This window comes from Octopus sinensis, linkage group LG21 (assembly GCF_006345805.1).
Source record: "Octopus sinensis linkage group LG21, ASM634580v1, whole genome shotgun sequence".
Taxonomy (NCBI): domain Eukaryota; kingdom Metazoa; phylum Mollusca; class Cephalopoda; order Octopoda; family Octopodidae; genus Octopus; species Octopus sinensis.
Genome location: NC_043017.1, coordinates 24,277,500 through 24,295,086, shown reverse-complemented (window position 1 = coordinate 24,295,086; position 17,587 = coordinate 24,277,500). Strand labels below are relative to the sequence as shown.

The window sequence follows — 17,587 nt, the reverse complement described above, 5'->3', positions numbered from 1 at the left end:
CCACTTTCGGGTGGGGATAAATATTGCTTTTTGGTGTTAATACTGGTTCTGTCACTGTTGATTATAAATTAGATTTCTTTCTAGAAAGACGAACTTTTTTTTTTTTTAGAATAATTTTTCTTGCTGATGGTTTTGTTAATATTGGTTACATTTGCAATGACCAGCCGTGAAGGAATGACACTGGTAAGCAAAACAAAGTGTCATTGTTGTGCAATTCCAGTCAACATTGATTGAGTTGGCCCATGATCAAAAGCATTCTAGCCATGACCATCTCACCATTTTAGAAGTATCTTGGACTCTATTAACCAACGTGTCCTTTGTTTATTTAAGATGTTGTGGTGTGATGGGAGATTTGGCTGCAAGTTTCTACAGGCTCAGTGACCACAGAGAGGCTTCTTTGATGGCACAGAAATAAAGTGATTTGTCATGTATTAGTCAATATCTCAGTCAAATGTCAGTATCAGTCAATATAGTTAGTTTCTTTAAATCAAAAAAGTCAGTCTCAATCAAATGTCTGCTGTTATTTTCTGAGTTGAAATTCCACCGAGGTCAAATTTGGTTTTTTATCCTTTCAGGGTCGATAAATTAAGTACCAGTTATGTACTGGGGTCAATGTAATCGACTTAATTTCTTTGTCTGTCCTTGTTTGTCCCCTCTATGTTTAGCCCCCTTGTGGGCAATAAAGAAATAAGAAATGCTCCTAAGCATTTTGTCCATGTGGCGTCACATAAAGGCGTCTGTCCGGTGTCACATAAAAGCACCCGTGTGGTGCCATGTAAAAGCATCCCACACTATAAAGTGGTTGGCATTAGGAAGGGAATCCAGCTGTAGAAACCATGTCAAATCAAACTGGAGTCTGATGTCCCCCACCCCCAGTTTACCATCTCTAGTCATACCTATTTCTTTACTACCCACAAGGGGCTAAACACAGAGAGGACAAACAAGGACAGACAGACGGATTAAGTCGATTATATCGACTCCAGTGCGTAACTGGTACTTAATTTATTGACCCCAAAAGGATGAAAGGCAAAGTCGACCTTGCAGAATTTGAACTCAGGTCACAACAGCAGACGAAATATGGCTACGCATTTCACCCGGCGTGCTAACGTTTCTGCCAGCTCGCCGCCTAGTCATACCATCCAACCAATGTCAGCATGCACAATGGACATTAAGTGATGATAATGATGATGCTAATGATTCTGCCTGCTCACCACTCTTTTCTAATTCCATAATAACAACTGTTACACTGTGTTTCAGACCAACGATTTACCTTCTGTTCACGTCGGTATTAAATTTTCCTGTAAATTCAATTTGAAAGAAATTCAAGAAAGGTGGTACGCTCTTCTTTACGACCCAATTATTTCAAAGTAAGTACCAGTTTCACTCATTATCTTTCATATATATTTGTGTTTTTCAAGCATTGATTTATTTTCATTGAAAAATCAATACAGTAGAAATCTCTTTGATCTTGGCAATTAGACAAACACCAAATTAAAGAAAAATAACAGGACTTTTGGACCAGACAGTTACAAATATCTGGGAAGTTGAAATACAGATTTCCACATCAATAAATGGAGAATATTACTTAAAGGCAGAAATAATATAGGCACCAATAATACCAAAAAACAGTAATACTTTGTTTTGTTTTGAACAAAATTTCAAAGTGGTACATAGATTTGTTGATGTTATCAAATATTAAAACCTGACACTAAAAATACATATCTTAAAAATTTCACCAACCCTTCGTCTGTCTTGTGTCCAGTATATCATATGTGATATGTCCGGTATATCATACCAGACACATGGATATTAGGAAAATGTGTCCAGTATATCTTATGTGATACACAGGACATATTTCCTTGATATCCATGCACCATGTATGATGCACATTATTAATTTTTTATAATCATTGGAGTAACTTGTGACTTAAGAAAGGAAAGCTTTATATTACCCAGCATGCAATGAAACTAGGGCTAACTAAAAGTCTGAAAACAAACATGGATGCTTAGGATAAACTTATGAAGAAGCTTTGGTCGGGTAAAGAGTCAAATGAAAAACTATGATTTTATTAAAACTGATACATAGATGATTACAGTTGTATATACATAATAAACCTTAGATAAGTAATAATACCAAAAAACAATGTTTTAAGCCTTTTGCTGAAATACATTGCCTTTGTTGCAATTAATTTTGAAAATAATGAAGAATTTTGTAAAATAATTTTGGCATTATTAAACTGGTGTTTGGAACATAAATTTTGCTAGAAGGTCCTTAATTTCGATCCCTTTTAAACAGGAAATTTGTGCCTTGGAACTAAAGGGGTGGTCTCCGGCGAGTTGGTATAAAAGAGCCAAGGCACACTTGCTTCCCTTCCCCCAATACTGAGTATCTCATTTACATTGTATTTGAAACTGAAACCCCATGGTTATATGATAAAGTCAAAATTGCGACTGTTGTAGTAATAGCACTCAAAACACAAATAATTGCCATTTGACCATATTTAAATATCTCAGGGGTGATGACAAACTTGGTAGTGGGATGATGGAAATTCTAGGGTGAAAAAAGAAAATCAAACAGCATTTCAACTCTGTGTGTGTATGTAAAAGGGAGGCATGTGAATGTTTGTGTGTGTGATGGAAGTGGGATGGTAAGCATTCAACGCTGAAAAGAAAAATCAAACAGCGTTTCAACTCTGTGTATTTGGTATTTACTTGCCATCCCTTGTATTTAGTCACGGCCAGCTTTATGTGGCCTTAAGTCAGACAAGAAGGAAGGAAAACTTTAAAATCCTTTTGAAGGAAACAAGCAGTCAAAGGATTTTAGTTGCGGATAGATTTTTCACAAAAATTTGGTAATAAAAGAAATATGAAACTAAAAACTTGGTTTTGTACCTTATTTATATATAAAATACTACAATTAGCCATCACTTTTGACGGCACAGGGCCCAGCTGGTGTAATATAGGTTGTGATGTGTGTCTTTTTATTTTCTATTCCACAGATTAGCTGTAACGGCAATGAAACAACTTCATCCAGATGTAATTGCTAACATTCAGTCAAAGACACTATTTAGTAAAGGAGAAGAGACTCTTTTAGGCAAAGTAACCTCGGTAAGTTACAATGGCACGGAGTCAGAAGTATCAGAAGTAACCTTCATTAGACTTCCACACTAGTGACCAACTGAGTGTATGGATATTATCCTGTCCTCTCATTCTTGGTCTACCACTAGGTCCCCTGGTGGTTTATTCAGCTTGCAATTCTTCCCTGCAACATTCTAATGATATGCCCTTAGTACCAGAGCTGTAACCTTTCAATGCAAAATAGCAGCTCAACGTGGAGGTACTCCCTGACTCTCAGCTATAAACCGAGTCAAGTAGCATTACTCCAGAGACCCTCCAGGGGAATCCTATTCTACTCACTTGTATTAGCAATTGTACTCTTTCAGTCATTACCCAACATTCATGCCTTGATAAAAAAAAAAAACAATTAGCTTTGTACCTAATGAAATGGTAGAATCGTTAGATGATTGGAAAATACTTTGTCGTATTTACTCCATCTCTTTGCATTTGACTTTTATCTTTCATTTCCCCATGGTCAATAAAATTAGATACCAGTCACATACTGGGGTTGGTGGCATTGACCCTTTCAAAATTGCTGGCCTTATGCTTATGTTAGAAACAATTATTTGAGAAATGAGCCCCACAGGGTAGGGCAGCTGTTGCAGTGAGTGTCACTGGCCATTCTCCATGGCAACACTATCTCAGTCATGTCTACAAGGTGTGGCTGAACACACCATTTGTTCTGGGGTGTGCTCCTTCCCCCACATCTGCTGCTCAGTCCCCTCCCAAGCCTTTAGTTTTCCTTTTCTTTGTTTCCTTGTAATTAAATTGTGATTCAATCTATGTTAATAAAAAAATAATTGCAAACCGTTAAAAAAAGGCAAAAACTAATTGTTGTAATTATCGTTTGTCGTGATTTCCATCATGGTAAAATTTATCTTCCTTTCTTTCTCCAGACGAGTCAACCAACTTTAGAGATTTTTCAGGACCTACTTAGTAAATACCGAGATGTATTTCACTCTTCTCGGATCGCAAAAGGTTTACAGAATCATTGGGTTTTGATGAAACAGTATCACTTATTACCAGATCAATCAGGTAAATTGCTTTCTTTAATTATATCAACAAACTGCTGCCAAAATAGTATTTTTTTCCTTTAAATATTTTTACTTCTAAATTATTGTTTTCGATGTACTCAACATTATTTGCGTACAGCTCTTGTAATCTTGAAATGTTTCTTTTATTTGTCTTGTAATTAATTTTATTGGTTCTGTTATGTCACTGAAGACTTGGTCTTGAAATCCTCTTACTAATAAATGGTTTTAAACCCTTTAGCATTCAGATTTTCTCTCTCTCTCTCACTGGGTAACCATGTACTTCCTCTATAGCAAGGCACCTATTTCTGCCTCTCTGTTACATTGTAACCTTTCATCATTTCACACTGAATCACCTCCCCTAATGCCCCCTCTGTTGTGACAAGACACCTACTTCTGTCTCTATCTCTGTCTCACACACCTACCTTTCATCTTCTGACACAAGTTCCCCTCCTCAAATGCCCTTCCCCTCTCATAATTCCTTGTCTTGTGAGTTACTCGGTGACCCTGCCAGTACAGGTGCCATGTTAAAAGCACTTAGTCCACACTGTAACGTGGTTGGCATTTGGAAGGGCATCCAGCTGTAAAAATCATACCAAAACTAACCTCACCTGTACTAGTGCCAGGTAAAAGCACTGAGTCCACTCTGTGGAGTGGTTGGTGGTAGGAAGGGCATCCAGCTGTAAAATCCCTGCCAAAACAGACACAGTAGTCTAGGGTAGTTTATCTACTTGGCTGGCTCCTATTATCCATCCTAGCCATGTATGCATGGAAGATGGGCGTTAAACATTGGTGATGATCATGATTATTCCCTCAAATGTAATGCTTTTTCCCTCACATTGTTTTTAATTAATCATGTATTACCTTGTAGCTTCAAAATTTTGATGATGTGATTGCATATTTCTAGAATGGCATTGAAAGGTGGGTGCGATGGGCTGGATATGGCTGGTTAGAACATACAACAAGTAGCATATACATTTATAACATGCATACATTCTGTACACACACACGCACACATACACTTATTGATGGGTGTTTTTATTTCCTTCTATAGTTCAGCCTATGCCACGAGGAGACCACGTTTTAAATTTCTCTGACGTCGAAGATATGATGGATGATGATGCTCTACAGTAAGTTATTCTTTTCTTTCTATGCTATATTCCTTAGAGAGTTAAAGCTATATAGATGGATAGAACAAGAGAGCACCAGACTAGATATTTCACTGCCTCAAGCTTTGGTCCTCTCCATTCTGACAGTCAAAATCTGACTTTGCTTAGCCAAATGTTTACCATTAATGTATTTGTTGGCTCGGGCTTGATTTCTCTTGTACCAAAAGAAATCAATATTTCCTTGGTACCTGTCTGCATGCAGACTGAATGGAAATTTCACACCAACATCTACAACTAAAAGCTAAATGTATCATTCATTATTGACTGAATATGAGGTGATTAGTGAGAAAGCCTGCTGTCTATAAACACTGCTTAACATATGGACATATATCGTAGGAATCCCCATATGTTTGCACCAAACTCTCATTTTTAATATTCTGTGCATTCTTTCTAATCCCAAATGAAAGAATTGAGGATGCTATAAGTCTTGCTGGTTTAACCTGCACTTAACTTTAATCTAAAGCAATAGTAATATGTGATTTATAGGGGCTAAATTCCAGAGAGTCATGCTGGTTATGGAAAGCAAACGTTAAACAATGATGATGATGTCTTGAATGGCAGAACAATGCAGAGTGGACTATAATAGCTGTTGTAATTTAATTATCCATAGTCTAATGTAATGCAAAAATTTCTTCTTCAGATATCGCTAGGAATTGATCGAGTCACTGCTAATATCTTTAGGAAGCGTGTGGTGTGGGTCACCTCGTCCTCTGTCCTGCTGCACTTGCTCTGGATACGTGCAAGTTCATTTCTGGCGTATCCTATTTTGGCACCAAGTCGAAGGGCTGAACTGTACTGAACAAATCTCTACTGGCTGCTTTCTTATAGAACTCGGTGTAGATCTCTCCTTCTTCCATTATTTTCAGTTGGAAGTCGAGTAGCAATAGGGATCCAGTGTTTGTTCAGTACAGTTCAGGCCATCCACTCTGTGGCAAAATAGCATACACCAGAAATGAACTTGCACACATCCAGAGCAAAGCAGCAGGACAGAGGACAAGGTGACCCACACCATATGCTTCCTAAAGATATTAGCAGTCACTCTATCAATTCCTAGCGATATCTGGAGAAGGAATTTTTGTATTCCAAAACATCATTATTATATCAGACTAAGAATAATTAAATTATAACAGTTATTATAGTCTACTCTGTATTGTTGTGCCATTCAAGACACGTTATATTTTATAAACAATACACAATGCTTCAAGTGAACTACAATACTCTCCTTCTTCTACATGTGCAGTGTCCCCTTGTGGGCAGTACTGTCCTTGTTGAGAACCTCTAGTATAACACCTGGGTGATTGATAGACTGAATGTATTGGTTTAATGCTTCCTCCTGATTCTTGTGTACTTTTAGTGGACACAGTTCTGTTGCAAACGTTTGGGTCAGTTCTCTAATCTGATGATAACTTCATCCCTTTCTTCTATCAATTTTGCCTCACAGGCTCATGAGTGCTGGTACCACGTAAAAAGCATCCATTTCAGGGTCACAGTGAAAAGCACCTGTGGTGGGGCCACATAGAAAAGCACCCTTACCAGTACTGCATAGGAATGCACTTGTGCTAGTGAAGAGCTCTCATGCCAGTACTACATTAAAAGCACTTGTACCAGGAGCATGTTAGAAGCACTTGTGCCCATTCCACATTTGGTGCACTTCTGCCAGTGCCACGTTAAAGGCACTCATGCCAGTTCCACTTTGGGAGCACTTGTGGAAGTGCCACATTAAAAGCACTCATGCTGTGTCACATGAAAAGCAGCCAGTACATTCTGTGAAGTGGTTGGTGTTAGGAAGGGCATCTCACCATATAAACCATTGGAACCTAGTCAGCTCCCCAGCTGGCCAGTTCCTGTCAAGCCATCCAACAGATGCAAGCATGGAAAGCATACAAAAAATAATGTTGATGTGATGACATTTTTCTACATTTTTGTTTTTGCATTTTCCTTTTTTTTCTTCTTTTTTCTTTTGGTACGGGCGAGGGTTTCTTCAAGTAATTCTCACCATCCAACCATGAAGTAAGGAGTGAAACCCATTTTCCTTTCTCTCCAGTCAGAACAACTGGAGCATGCGGAATTAGGTGCCTTGCACAGGGGCACAAAATAACAACTGTTGTGAGATTTGTGGTTTTTAATTCACCACATTATAAACCTTACATGCAATGTTTCTTTTATGAATAAATCATTCAAACTGGATATCTCTTCTAATTGCAGGGACCCAAGAGATGAAGTGCTGGAGCATGGTAAAGATTAACCCTTTTTTTGTTACTCTATTTCTGTTGAAATTCACTACTTTTGTTTCGGTTAATTTCAAAAATAATGGCGAATTCAGTGTTAGACGAATTGGTATCAAAAGGGTTAAAATGTCTGATGTCAGATAAGTCAATGTGGAATCAGCGATGCCAAATATGAGGCACCAAAATGTCTCGTATCTTGTTGGGAATTACTCTTTTACTCTTTACTTTTTTACTTGTTTCAGTCATTTGACTGCGGCCATGCTGGAGCACCACCTTTAGTCGAGCGAATTGACCCCGGGACTTATTCTTTGTAAGCCCAGTACTTATTCTATTGGTCTCTTTTGCCGAACCGCTAAGTGACGGGGACGTAAACACACCAGCATTGGTTGTCAAGCAATGTTAGAGGGACAAACACAGACACACAAACATATACATACATACATATTATACATATATACGACAGGCTTCTTTCAGTTTCCGTCTACCAAATCCACTCACAAGGCATTGGTCGGCCCGAGGCTATAGCAGAAGACACTTGCCCAAGATGCCACACAGTGGGACTGAACCCAGAACCATGTGGTTGGTAGGCAAGCTACTTACCACACAGCCACTCCTGTGCCTAATTACTGCAGTTGCCCTGTATAAATGAATGTAACATGAGTTGAATGTTAAGATAATCTATCCTCTGTGTGAAAAGTTTGGCTGCATACACGTTAGCATATGTCAGGTGCATACAATTGACAACACAGTTAATTAAGATTTATTCAGTGAGTTCTGTTCAACACATGTTTACACGTGGAATTAGCAGAATCAATATTAACTTCAGTTTTGGCCAATAAAGTTGAACTGAAAAACCCTACAACGAGGCATGAATTGCACGAAGCCATCTTGCAGTCTTGGGAAGAGCTATCTGAGCGGAAAATTCGTGGATGTATTCAACATCAAACTCGTGTTCGGCATCAAATAGTTGACTGTCGTGGTGGTAACAGATACGTGTAATAAATTTTGTGTTTATTTTTGTTTCATAATATATATTTTTTCGGATGCAGCCAGACTTTTCACACAGTAGTTTATTAAAGTGTGTGTTACTGACTCAGTGAGTTACAGATCCTGCTGTATATAACACTTTTTAACAACAGAGAGTTGAATAACAAACTGTCACCCCTGGTGGTGTCCCTTCTTCCTCTATACAGTTTTCACAGTCTTTCTAATCCTTATTCCACTGAGACTTGTTCTCTCGCTTAGCCATGTGTGTCCACCAAGCCATTAACAGAACTCCCTCAAGTGTGTGTGTGTTTGTGTTAGAAGACTGATGGAAAGTCTGTAAATGGGTGAGGTGTATATAAGGGGTAAAAAAAAAATCGAGTATGGAGAGAATGGATTGTAAACTGCATCTTAGTGGAAGTGATCGAACGTTGGTTAAGGTTTGCGTGAGCCTGTCATGTCTACCTGTGTATGTTTGTCAGTTTACTTCTGTCTCTGTGTGATTGTCTCAAGCTCAGTGTGTGTATGTCTGTGTGTGTGTGTGTGTGTACATGCAGGAGTGGCTGTATGGTAAGTAGCTTGCTAACCAACCACATGGTTCCGGGTTCAGTCCCACTGCGTGGCATCTTGGGCAAGTGTCTTCTGCTATAACCTCGGGCCGACCAATGCCTTGTGAGTGGATTTGGTAGACGGAAACTGAAAGAAGCGTGTCATATATATATATATATATATATATATATATATATATATATGTGTGTTTGTGTGTGCGTGTGTTTGTCCCCCTAGCATTGCTTGACAACCAATGCTGGTGTGTTTACGTCCCCGTCACTTAGCAGTTCGGCAAAAGAGACCGATAGAATAATTACTGGGCTTACAAAGAATAAGTCCTGGGGTTGATTTGCTCGACTAAAGGCGGTGCTCCAGCATGGCCGCAGTCAAATGACTGAAACAAGTAAAAGAGTAAGAGCATGTGTATTTATTGGCTTGTGTGTGTGAGAGAGAGATTATGCACACGTATAGCAATGTGTTGTTTGGTGTGTATGTGTGTTGACCTCTGTGTCAAGTCTTACCTGTTTGTAACAATGAAACCCTGACCTATTTCAGAACTGGATATTGCTGATCGGCGGAATAAAAGAGAAGTTCGGCACCTTGAACAGGAACTCCCCAAGTGGCAGGTTTTAGTAGACAGTGTCACAGGTAAATTTACCCTTCTTATTTCATATCAACAACTAACACACCCTTTTTCTCCATGTTTTGTTCTGTTTTATTTTCCTGTTTTTTTCTCTTTCCACTCACACATTATTCATTTACTTTAAAGGGTGGCGAGTACTTAGTGACATTTCTTCTAGCTTTATACTCTGAGCTCAAATTCTGTCATGGTTGACTTTGCCTTTCACCGATGAAATAAGTACCAATTGAACATTGGGGTCAATGCACTCAACTAGCCTTCCCCACACAAATTTCAGACCCTGTGCCTGTAGTATAAAATTATTGTTCATTTACTGGTTTCTGTCATTGGACTGCACTTAAGGAGGGACACTGTCTTCAAAGGGTATCAGTTGATTGTATTTACTTCAGTACCATAGTCTTGTACATATTTACCTACATCTTACAAAGCATAAAGGTAAAGCTGACCTGTATGGAATTTTAATTACAAACATAAAGAGACTTATAGGCACAGGAGTGGCTGTGTGTTAAGTAGCTTGCTTACCAACCACATGGTTCCGGGTTCTGTCCCACTGCGTGGCACCTTGGGCAAGTGTCTTCTACTATAGCCTCGGGCCGACCAGAGCCTTGTGAGTGGATTTGGTAGACGGAAACTGAAAGAAGCCCGTCGTATATATGTATATATATGCGTGTGTGTGTTTGTGTTTGTCCCCCTAGCATTGCTTGACAACCGATGCTGGTGTGTTTATGTCCCTGTTACTTAGTGGTTTGACAAAAGAGACCGATAGAATAAGTACTGGGCTTACAAAAGAATAAGTCCCGGGGTCGAGTTGCTCGACTAAAGGCGGTACTCCAGCATGGCCTTTGTCAAATGACTGAAACAAGTAAAAGAGTAAAAGAGAGAGACTTCACTAAATACCACAAGGTATTTTGTCAGATGCTCTAACGACTCTTCTGATTTTAACATCCATTTTCTGATTGAACCCTTTAGTCTTGTTGAGGGCTTGGCAACCCCTCTGGTGCCTTTATAAAAAAGCATCCAGTATCCTCTGTAAAGTGGTTGGTAAAGTGGAAGGGTGTCCACCTGTGAAAACCAAGTCAAAACCTTTGAAACATATGAGCTAGATTAATTATTCATTGATAAGTATTGTTAATTACTCTTAATCTAGCAGAAAAGGGCAGAGTTGAATTGTAATTAGTTGACCTCAGTGTGAAATATTTAATGAATGAGTTGATGCAATAGATCAGAGTATTTCATTGATATTTAAAAAAAAAAAAAATCAGGACCCCCCCCTCCCCCACTCCCGAACATTATCTCTGTTTTTGCATACTTTGACTAAGTCTGTTGTTGCTTATGAAGGAATTTATTGATTGTGATTGCAGGTGTAAGCCCTCCAGACTTTGATAACCAGACACTTGCTGTGCTACGAGGACGATTAGTTCGTTATTTAATGAGGTCAAAAGAGGTAAGTTTATTGACTGTTATCATCATTATCGTCACCAATCTCGCCATTACCCATCCTCCAGCATGTCACTGAGCAATGAAGGAGACACTTCATGAGTACCTGATCTACAGGAAATAGCAGTTAAATCCCCTCAACTTACTACTTATCAACTTAGAAAAGAACAGGTTGAATAGTTAATGTGCTCTCCCACAGCAAGACATCTGTCCCTGTCTTCCTTCCATACTTTATCATCTTATCACCTGGCATAAAGATACATCCTTCAATACTACTACTACTACTTCGCCTGCCTTCAGTTGAAGGATCTTGTCTTCTTATGTGGCACTGGTGCCAGTGCCACATAAAAAGCACCCAGTACACCCTGTAAAGTGGCTGGCATTAGTAAAGGGCATCCAGCCAAAGGTATCATGTCAAAGCAGACATCAGAGCTTGATGCAATCCACTGGCTCCTGTCAAACTGTCCAACCCATGCCAGCATTAAAAAATGGTGATGATGATGATGATAACCAGTTCCATTGCTCTCCAGATTGTCCATTGCAATAACTACTAGATTTAACTTGATATTGCCATATGCACCACTGCTGTTAAACTAGACATAATGTAAATAAATGTAAATTAAAGAGGACCAAATAAATATAGGTATGTGTATATATATATATATATATATATATATATATATATATACACACACACATATACACATCATATATATATATATATATATATATATATATACACACACATACACATATACACATCATATATATATATATTATATATATATATATACACACACACATATACACATCATATATATATATATATATGAATGATAGGCTACAGCTGTTACTGGCAAAGTCATTAAGTTGTTAGCTGAGCCATTGCAGAGTTAGTTCTACTGATGCTGTGATGTATCTTTGGTGACAGCATATAATTGTCAACACTCTCCTCTCCGTTGACCCCCTGGTTACCTGTAAAGCGGTAGTGTGAGAAGACATTGTTCTCTGATTGCTACTTGCACCTTATTATATAATTCTCAATTGCCTCGTCTCTTTAGACATCCTGGCTACCTATGATGAGGTGTCTTTGGGGAGGACCAAGTTCTCTGATTTAGTATATCTGTGGGTCAGTGTCTTTTTTAGATGTGGTACATCAAGTGAGGGTGTGTGGCCTAGTGGTTGTTAGTGTGTTGCAAACATGATCACGGGGTCATGGTTTTGCTTCTTGGACCATGTGTTGTATTGTGTTTCGAGCAAAATGCTTCATTTCATGTTGTTCTGCAGTCACTTTGATATCTGACATGTAGTCCACCCTTCATCTGTACAGGCATTGTCTGTTTGATGGGGAGGGTGTGTGAGCTCACATATAACACAAAACATTTGATCTTTATCAATAAATCACCTGTGCAGGTTGTTCAATAAGAAGTTGCAAAATCTTCCCCCGTTGTCTACAACAGGAGTTGAAAACCAGTACATCTTAGGACTACATTATCCAGTGTAGTTTTCCTTTTTTGTTTCTAACAGCAAGGTTTGAGTTGAAGGAGAGTTGGCTGTTATTTTCTGCGAAGTGGACAACTTTGTAGACGCTTCCCCATTGTGTAGTGTAACGCTATGAATGGACGCAATATTTATATGGTGGGAAGGCACAGCTCTCTGATTCCTACTGGCATTATGGAAGTATCATTGGTAGCAGCACATAATTCTAAGTCTTCCGGTTTATGCAGACCTACTTACATACCTGCAAAGGGCATAAGTTTCCTTTAGAGGTGATAGGAAATCTGTGTAACTGGTGAGGATTTTGTTAGGTTGCTATGAATACTGAATGTTACGTGCCGGGCGAAATGCCTAGCGGTATTTCGTCTGTCGTTACATTCTGAGTTCAAATTCCGCCGAGGTCGACTTTGCCTTTCATCCTTTCGGGGTCGATAAATTAAGTACCAGTTTCGCACTGGGGTCGATGTAATCGACTTAATCCCTTTGTCCTCGTTTGTCCCCTCTATGTTTAGCCCCTTGTGGGCAGTAAAGAAATTGCTATGAATACTGAACAACCAAATCTGATATGATTTAGTGATTAGAGTGTTTAGTTCATGATCTGAAAGTTGTGAGTTCTATCCCTGGGTCAGGCAGTGCATCTGTTTTCTTGAATAATGCACTTTATATTGCTCCAGCCTTTCCAGCTGTAAAAAAAAGTACAACCCAGGTACTGGTGCAACTATGGCAGTGTGTCAAGAGTTCAAATATATTTCAAAGGCCATCAGAAAATTAATAATGGCAGTAAGACGTCACCAGCAGTCGTGGTAATGGGGGTGATTTGTGTGTGTGTGTGTGTGTTTGTGTAAGAGAGCGAGAGAAAGAGAGAGAGAGGGGGTTGAAATGCACACATCAGTTGAGGTTGTTATTGATGGATGTTAATTTTGCAGCTTGTACAGATGTTGTCTTGTCCATGTTCCACATGGAAAAATAAATATTAAAATGAGCGATAATTTATGGAATATATATATATATATGTGTGTGTGTGTGTGTGTATGTATGTATGTGTATATATATCTATTTATATACACACACACACACATTTATTTTTCATAAATTATCATTTCCTGAGTGTCAAACTAACATCCGCTCTGTATTTACTTTTTATCTTTGTGATGTATTTTTTTGTAACCTTTGCACCACATATGCCTGTAAATATCTGTGTATCTGTTTGTGTCTCTGTGCCTTGACATCACTTGATAGTTGTAAATGAACCTCACTGTTATACAAGCAGTGTCATTCATTTCTAGTATTTTGCAAGAACGTGTCTGGCAATGAAGAAATATTACCTTGCTGGGAAACAGGTGAGGGTTGGCAACCAGAAGGGCATCCAGCCATAGAGAATCTGCCTCAGTAAACTTTGCCTGACCCATGTAGGCATGGAAAAGTGGATATTAAAATGGTGACGATGATAAAGCAATGATATATGTGTAAGTGTGACTATGTATATTTGTATTTCCTTGGCTTGAAATAGCATCAAGTCATCATCATCGTCTGTCTGTCTGTCTACCATGCCGGCATGTGTTGGATGGTTTGACAGGGCCCACCCAGGTTTCTGTGTCTGTTTACGCATGGTTTTTATGACTGGATTCCCTTCCTAACACCAACCACCCCACATGGCACCAGCACAGGTAAGGTCAGTTTTGGCAAGAGTTTTTACAGCTGGATGCCCTTCCAAATGCCAACCACTTCACAGTGTGGATCAAGTGCTTTTTAAGTAGCAACTACACTGGCAGAGTCACCAAGTTACTTTGCAAGACAAAGAATTTTGAGAGGGGAGGGGACTTTGGAGGAGGTGATCTTGTGTCAGGTGATGAAAGATTTGAGTGTGACAGAGAGACAGAGGCAGAAACAGGTGTCTTGGTATAGAGGAGGTACATGGTTACCTATTCAAGGGAGAGATTGGAAGAGAGGAGGAGGAGGAGAGAGAGAGACAGAGAGAAGTAACAAGAAAGAAGACAAAGAGGTGTGCAAAGATTTATTATATAATAATAATATATGTCAGTGGTAATTTTGCTCATATCTTTTCCTACAGATTACACTGGGCCGTGCTACAAAGGACAATCATATTGATGTGAACTTATCATTAGAAGGACCAGCTTGGAAGATCTCGCGGCTACAGGGCATCATCAAACTCCGACACAACGGAGACTTTTTTATAGCTAATGAGGGCAAGAGACCTATTTATGTTGACAGTAAGCCAGTACCAACTGGTAGTAAACAGAAACTAAACAACAATGCTGTAGTAGAGGTCAGTGTCCTTATATTTCTGCCACACTCGTTTCATAAATGTCCTTTGTGATTGTTGACCATTGACACTTTGAAGTAATGTTCATGTTATGTTGTCATTATAGCTGGTGGAGTATAGGTTCACATATCCATGTGAGGGTTCACATATCCATGTGAACCTAGTTTCATAAAGCCGGTTTAGTGATGGCGATGTATTGCTTGACTGGTTTCATGACTATATTGACACACTACTAATCTCATTTTATTACGCTCTGTTGACACATCGAAGATTGACTTCTTGGCCCTATGTTGACACACTGCTAGTCTGACTTCATGACCCTATGTTGATACAATGTTAATCTGACCTTATAACCCTATATTGACAGACTGTTAGTCTGACCTCATGACCTTATGTTGATATAATGCTAATCTGACCTTGTGACGCTATGTTGATACAATGCTAGTCTGGCCTCATGACCCTATGTTTTCGGTTGCTGTTTCTATGAGATCAGGTGAACACATAAAACTACCTATGTCATTGTTGTTGAACCCTAGGCTATCTCTGATTGAGCTGGCTTATGATTGAAGTTTCCACCCAAGACCACCATGTCTTTAATAGGATCCATTAGCCAATCTACCCTTCTCTGAAGTGAATGACTTTTTTTGCCCATCATGTGTGTTTGCGTTAGTGTTTGTCCCCCATCACTACTTGACAACTGGTGTTAGTGTGTTTATGTCCCCTAACTTCATGTATGTGTGTATGGGGGGGTCTGTGTTTTTTCCCCTCCACTGCTTGGAAGCTGTTGTTGGTTTGTTTATATCTATGTAACTTAGCAGTCCAGCAAAAGTGATCAATAGAATAAATACCAGGCTTTAAAAAATAAAAAAAGGTAATTGATTCGACTAAAAATTCTTCAAGACAGTGCCCCAGCATGGCCACAGTCTAATGATTGAAAGAAGTAAAAGATAAAAGATTAAAACAATGATGAAGAGGATGATATGTTTATATATTATGTCATCATCTGCATCATCATCTTCTAATATTTGTCTAAGGCGGTAAGCTGGCAGAAACATTAGCACACTAGGTGAAATGTTTAGCAGTATTTCATCTGTCTTTATATTCTGAGTTCAAATTCTGCTGAGGTCAACTTTGCCTTTAATCCTTTCAAGATGGATAAATTAAATACCAGTTAAGTACTGGGGTCAGTCTAATCGACTGGCCTCCTCCCCAGAAATTTCGGGCCTTGTGCCTAGAATAGAAATGAATATTTGTCTTCCATACTGACATGTTGTTGGGTAGTTTCACAAGGATCCTGAGAGAGGACTGTGCTGTGCTCCAGTTCCTTCTTCCGCATGGTTTCTATGACTTGATATCTTTCCTGATGCCAAGCATTTTATGGAGAGCAAAGGGTGGGGCGGGGGGTTTGTGGCACCAGCACTAGTGAGGTTGCTGTGTAGCTCAAAAGTCTAAGAGCCTCCTTCAACTGGGTAGGAGTATAATGGAAAGGGAGGCAGCTTTGTGCTAGGTGAAAAGGTCAGAACAGGTTTCTTGGTGTAGAGGAGATAATCAGGTTGGAACCAGAGAGTTTGAAGATGGTGATGACAAAGTGTCAGGATGAACCCTGGGGGCAGGCAAATAAGAAGGGTGGGTAGAGATTATAAGAGTATATGAGAAGAGTGAGGGATAGTTAGAAATGAGGTAGAGGTGGTGATGTAAATATTACTGCATTGTGAGCAAGAGTTGAGGTGGGAGATTGATGATAAATTAGTTGGATGAGAGATGGGGAGAGTAGGAGATGACTGGCAGTATAGAAGGGTAAAGAGCTGGAGATGTGTGATAGTACAGTAAAGAGGAGGAGGACATGAGAAAGGGAGTGACTCGTGGATGGGTTGGTTGCAAGGAGAGTGAGTGGTAAGATAGTCTGCAAGGAGAGTGAGTGATGAATGATGATTGGACAAGTCAGCACAAGGTGATTCAGTGAGAGGGAAAGGGAGAGGTAATATGGTGGCAGAGAAGGGTGGGGTGATCAATGTAAAATGTGAATAGCGAGGGACAATGTTGAGAATGAAGGATAAATATCAAGTGTAGTAGTTTTAGGTCATGAGAAAGATAACTGGTATCATAGAAAAAAGATGATGATAAAACATTTAAATTTGGCTTTATTTTAATTACAACAGCAGAATACTGTGATTAACCCTTTTGCATTCAGTTTACTTTGTCAAATGTAATGCTTATTTATTCATATGGTTTTGAATTATCTTGTAGTTTTTCAGAGTTCAATGAGTGACTGTTTATTTTTAGAATGACATTGTAGGTTAGGTGTGAGAGGTCAGATTTGGCCAGTTTGAACATAAAACAGGTAGAATATTTTGGCTGGATATGGCTGGTTTAAATGCAAAAAGGTTAAGCAAGTGATGGAGAGATCAGTGCTAAAGAGATGCTTGTGGGATCGGAGAATGCTTGACAAAATTTTGTGAGAGAGGGGGCAGTCGTATATGTATACATTATGCTTCGTGAACCTTGGTTTCTGGGTGAGATGAGTGGGTTTTCTTGTGGTCATCAGCATATAGCAATTTCCATGAGCAACCAGTCTTAGACTGTTCTGTTATTGCCTGAAGGACTATTAATGAATAGGAGCGGATTGTGAACCAATCCCTGATGTACTCCTCT

At 39.1% G+C, this 17,587-nt stretch overlaps 1 protein-coding gene across 1 annotated transcript in view; it reads left to right on the top strand.

Moving 5' to 3' along the window:
• The window catches only part of LOC115222876 (microspherule protein 1-like), a 54,652-nt gene that overhangs the window by 34,938 nt on the left and 2,127 nt on the right, over positions 1-17,587 (top strand). Inside the window, exons 5-12 of the mRNA XM_029793252.2 lie at positions 1,258-1,367; positions 2,999-3,107; positions 4,013-4,151; positions 5,202-5,277; positions 7,522-7,550; positions 9,633-9,725; positions 11,079-11,161; positions 14,723-14,938. Coding sequence (XP_029649112.1) covers positions 1,258-1,367; positions 2,999-3,107; positions 4,013-4,151; positions 5,202-5,277; positions 7,522-7,550; positions 9,633-9,725; positions 11,079-11,161; positions 14,723-14,938 — 855 coding nt within the window. The remainder of the gene's footprint in view (positions 1-1,257; positions 1,368-2,998; positions 3,108-4,012; positions 4,152-5,201; positions 5,278-7,521; positions 7,551-9,632; positions 9,726-11,078; positions 11,162-14,722; positions 14,939-17,587) is intronic.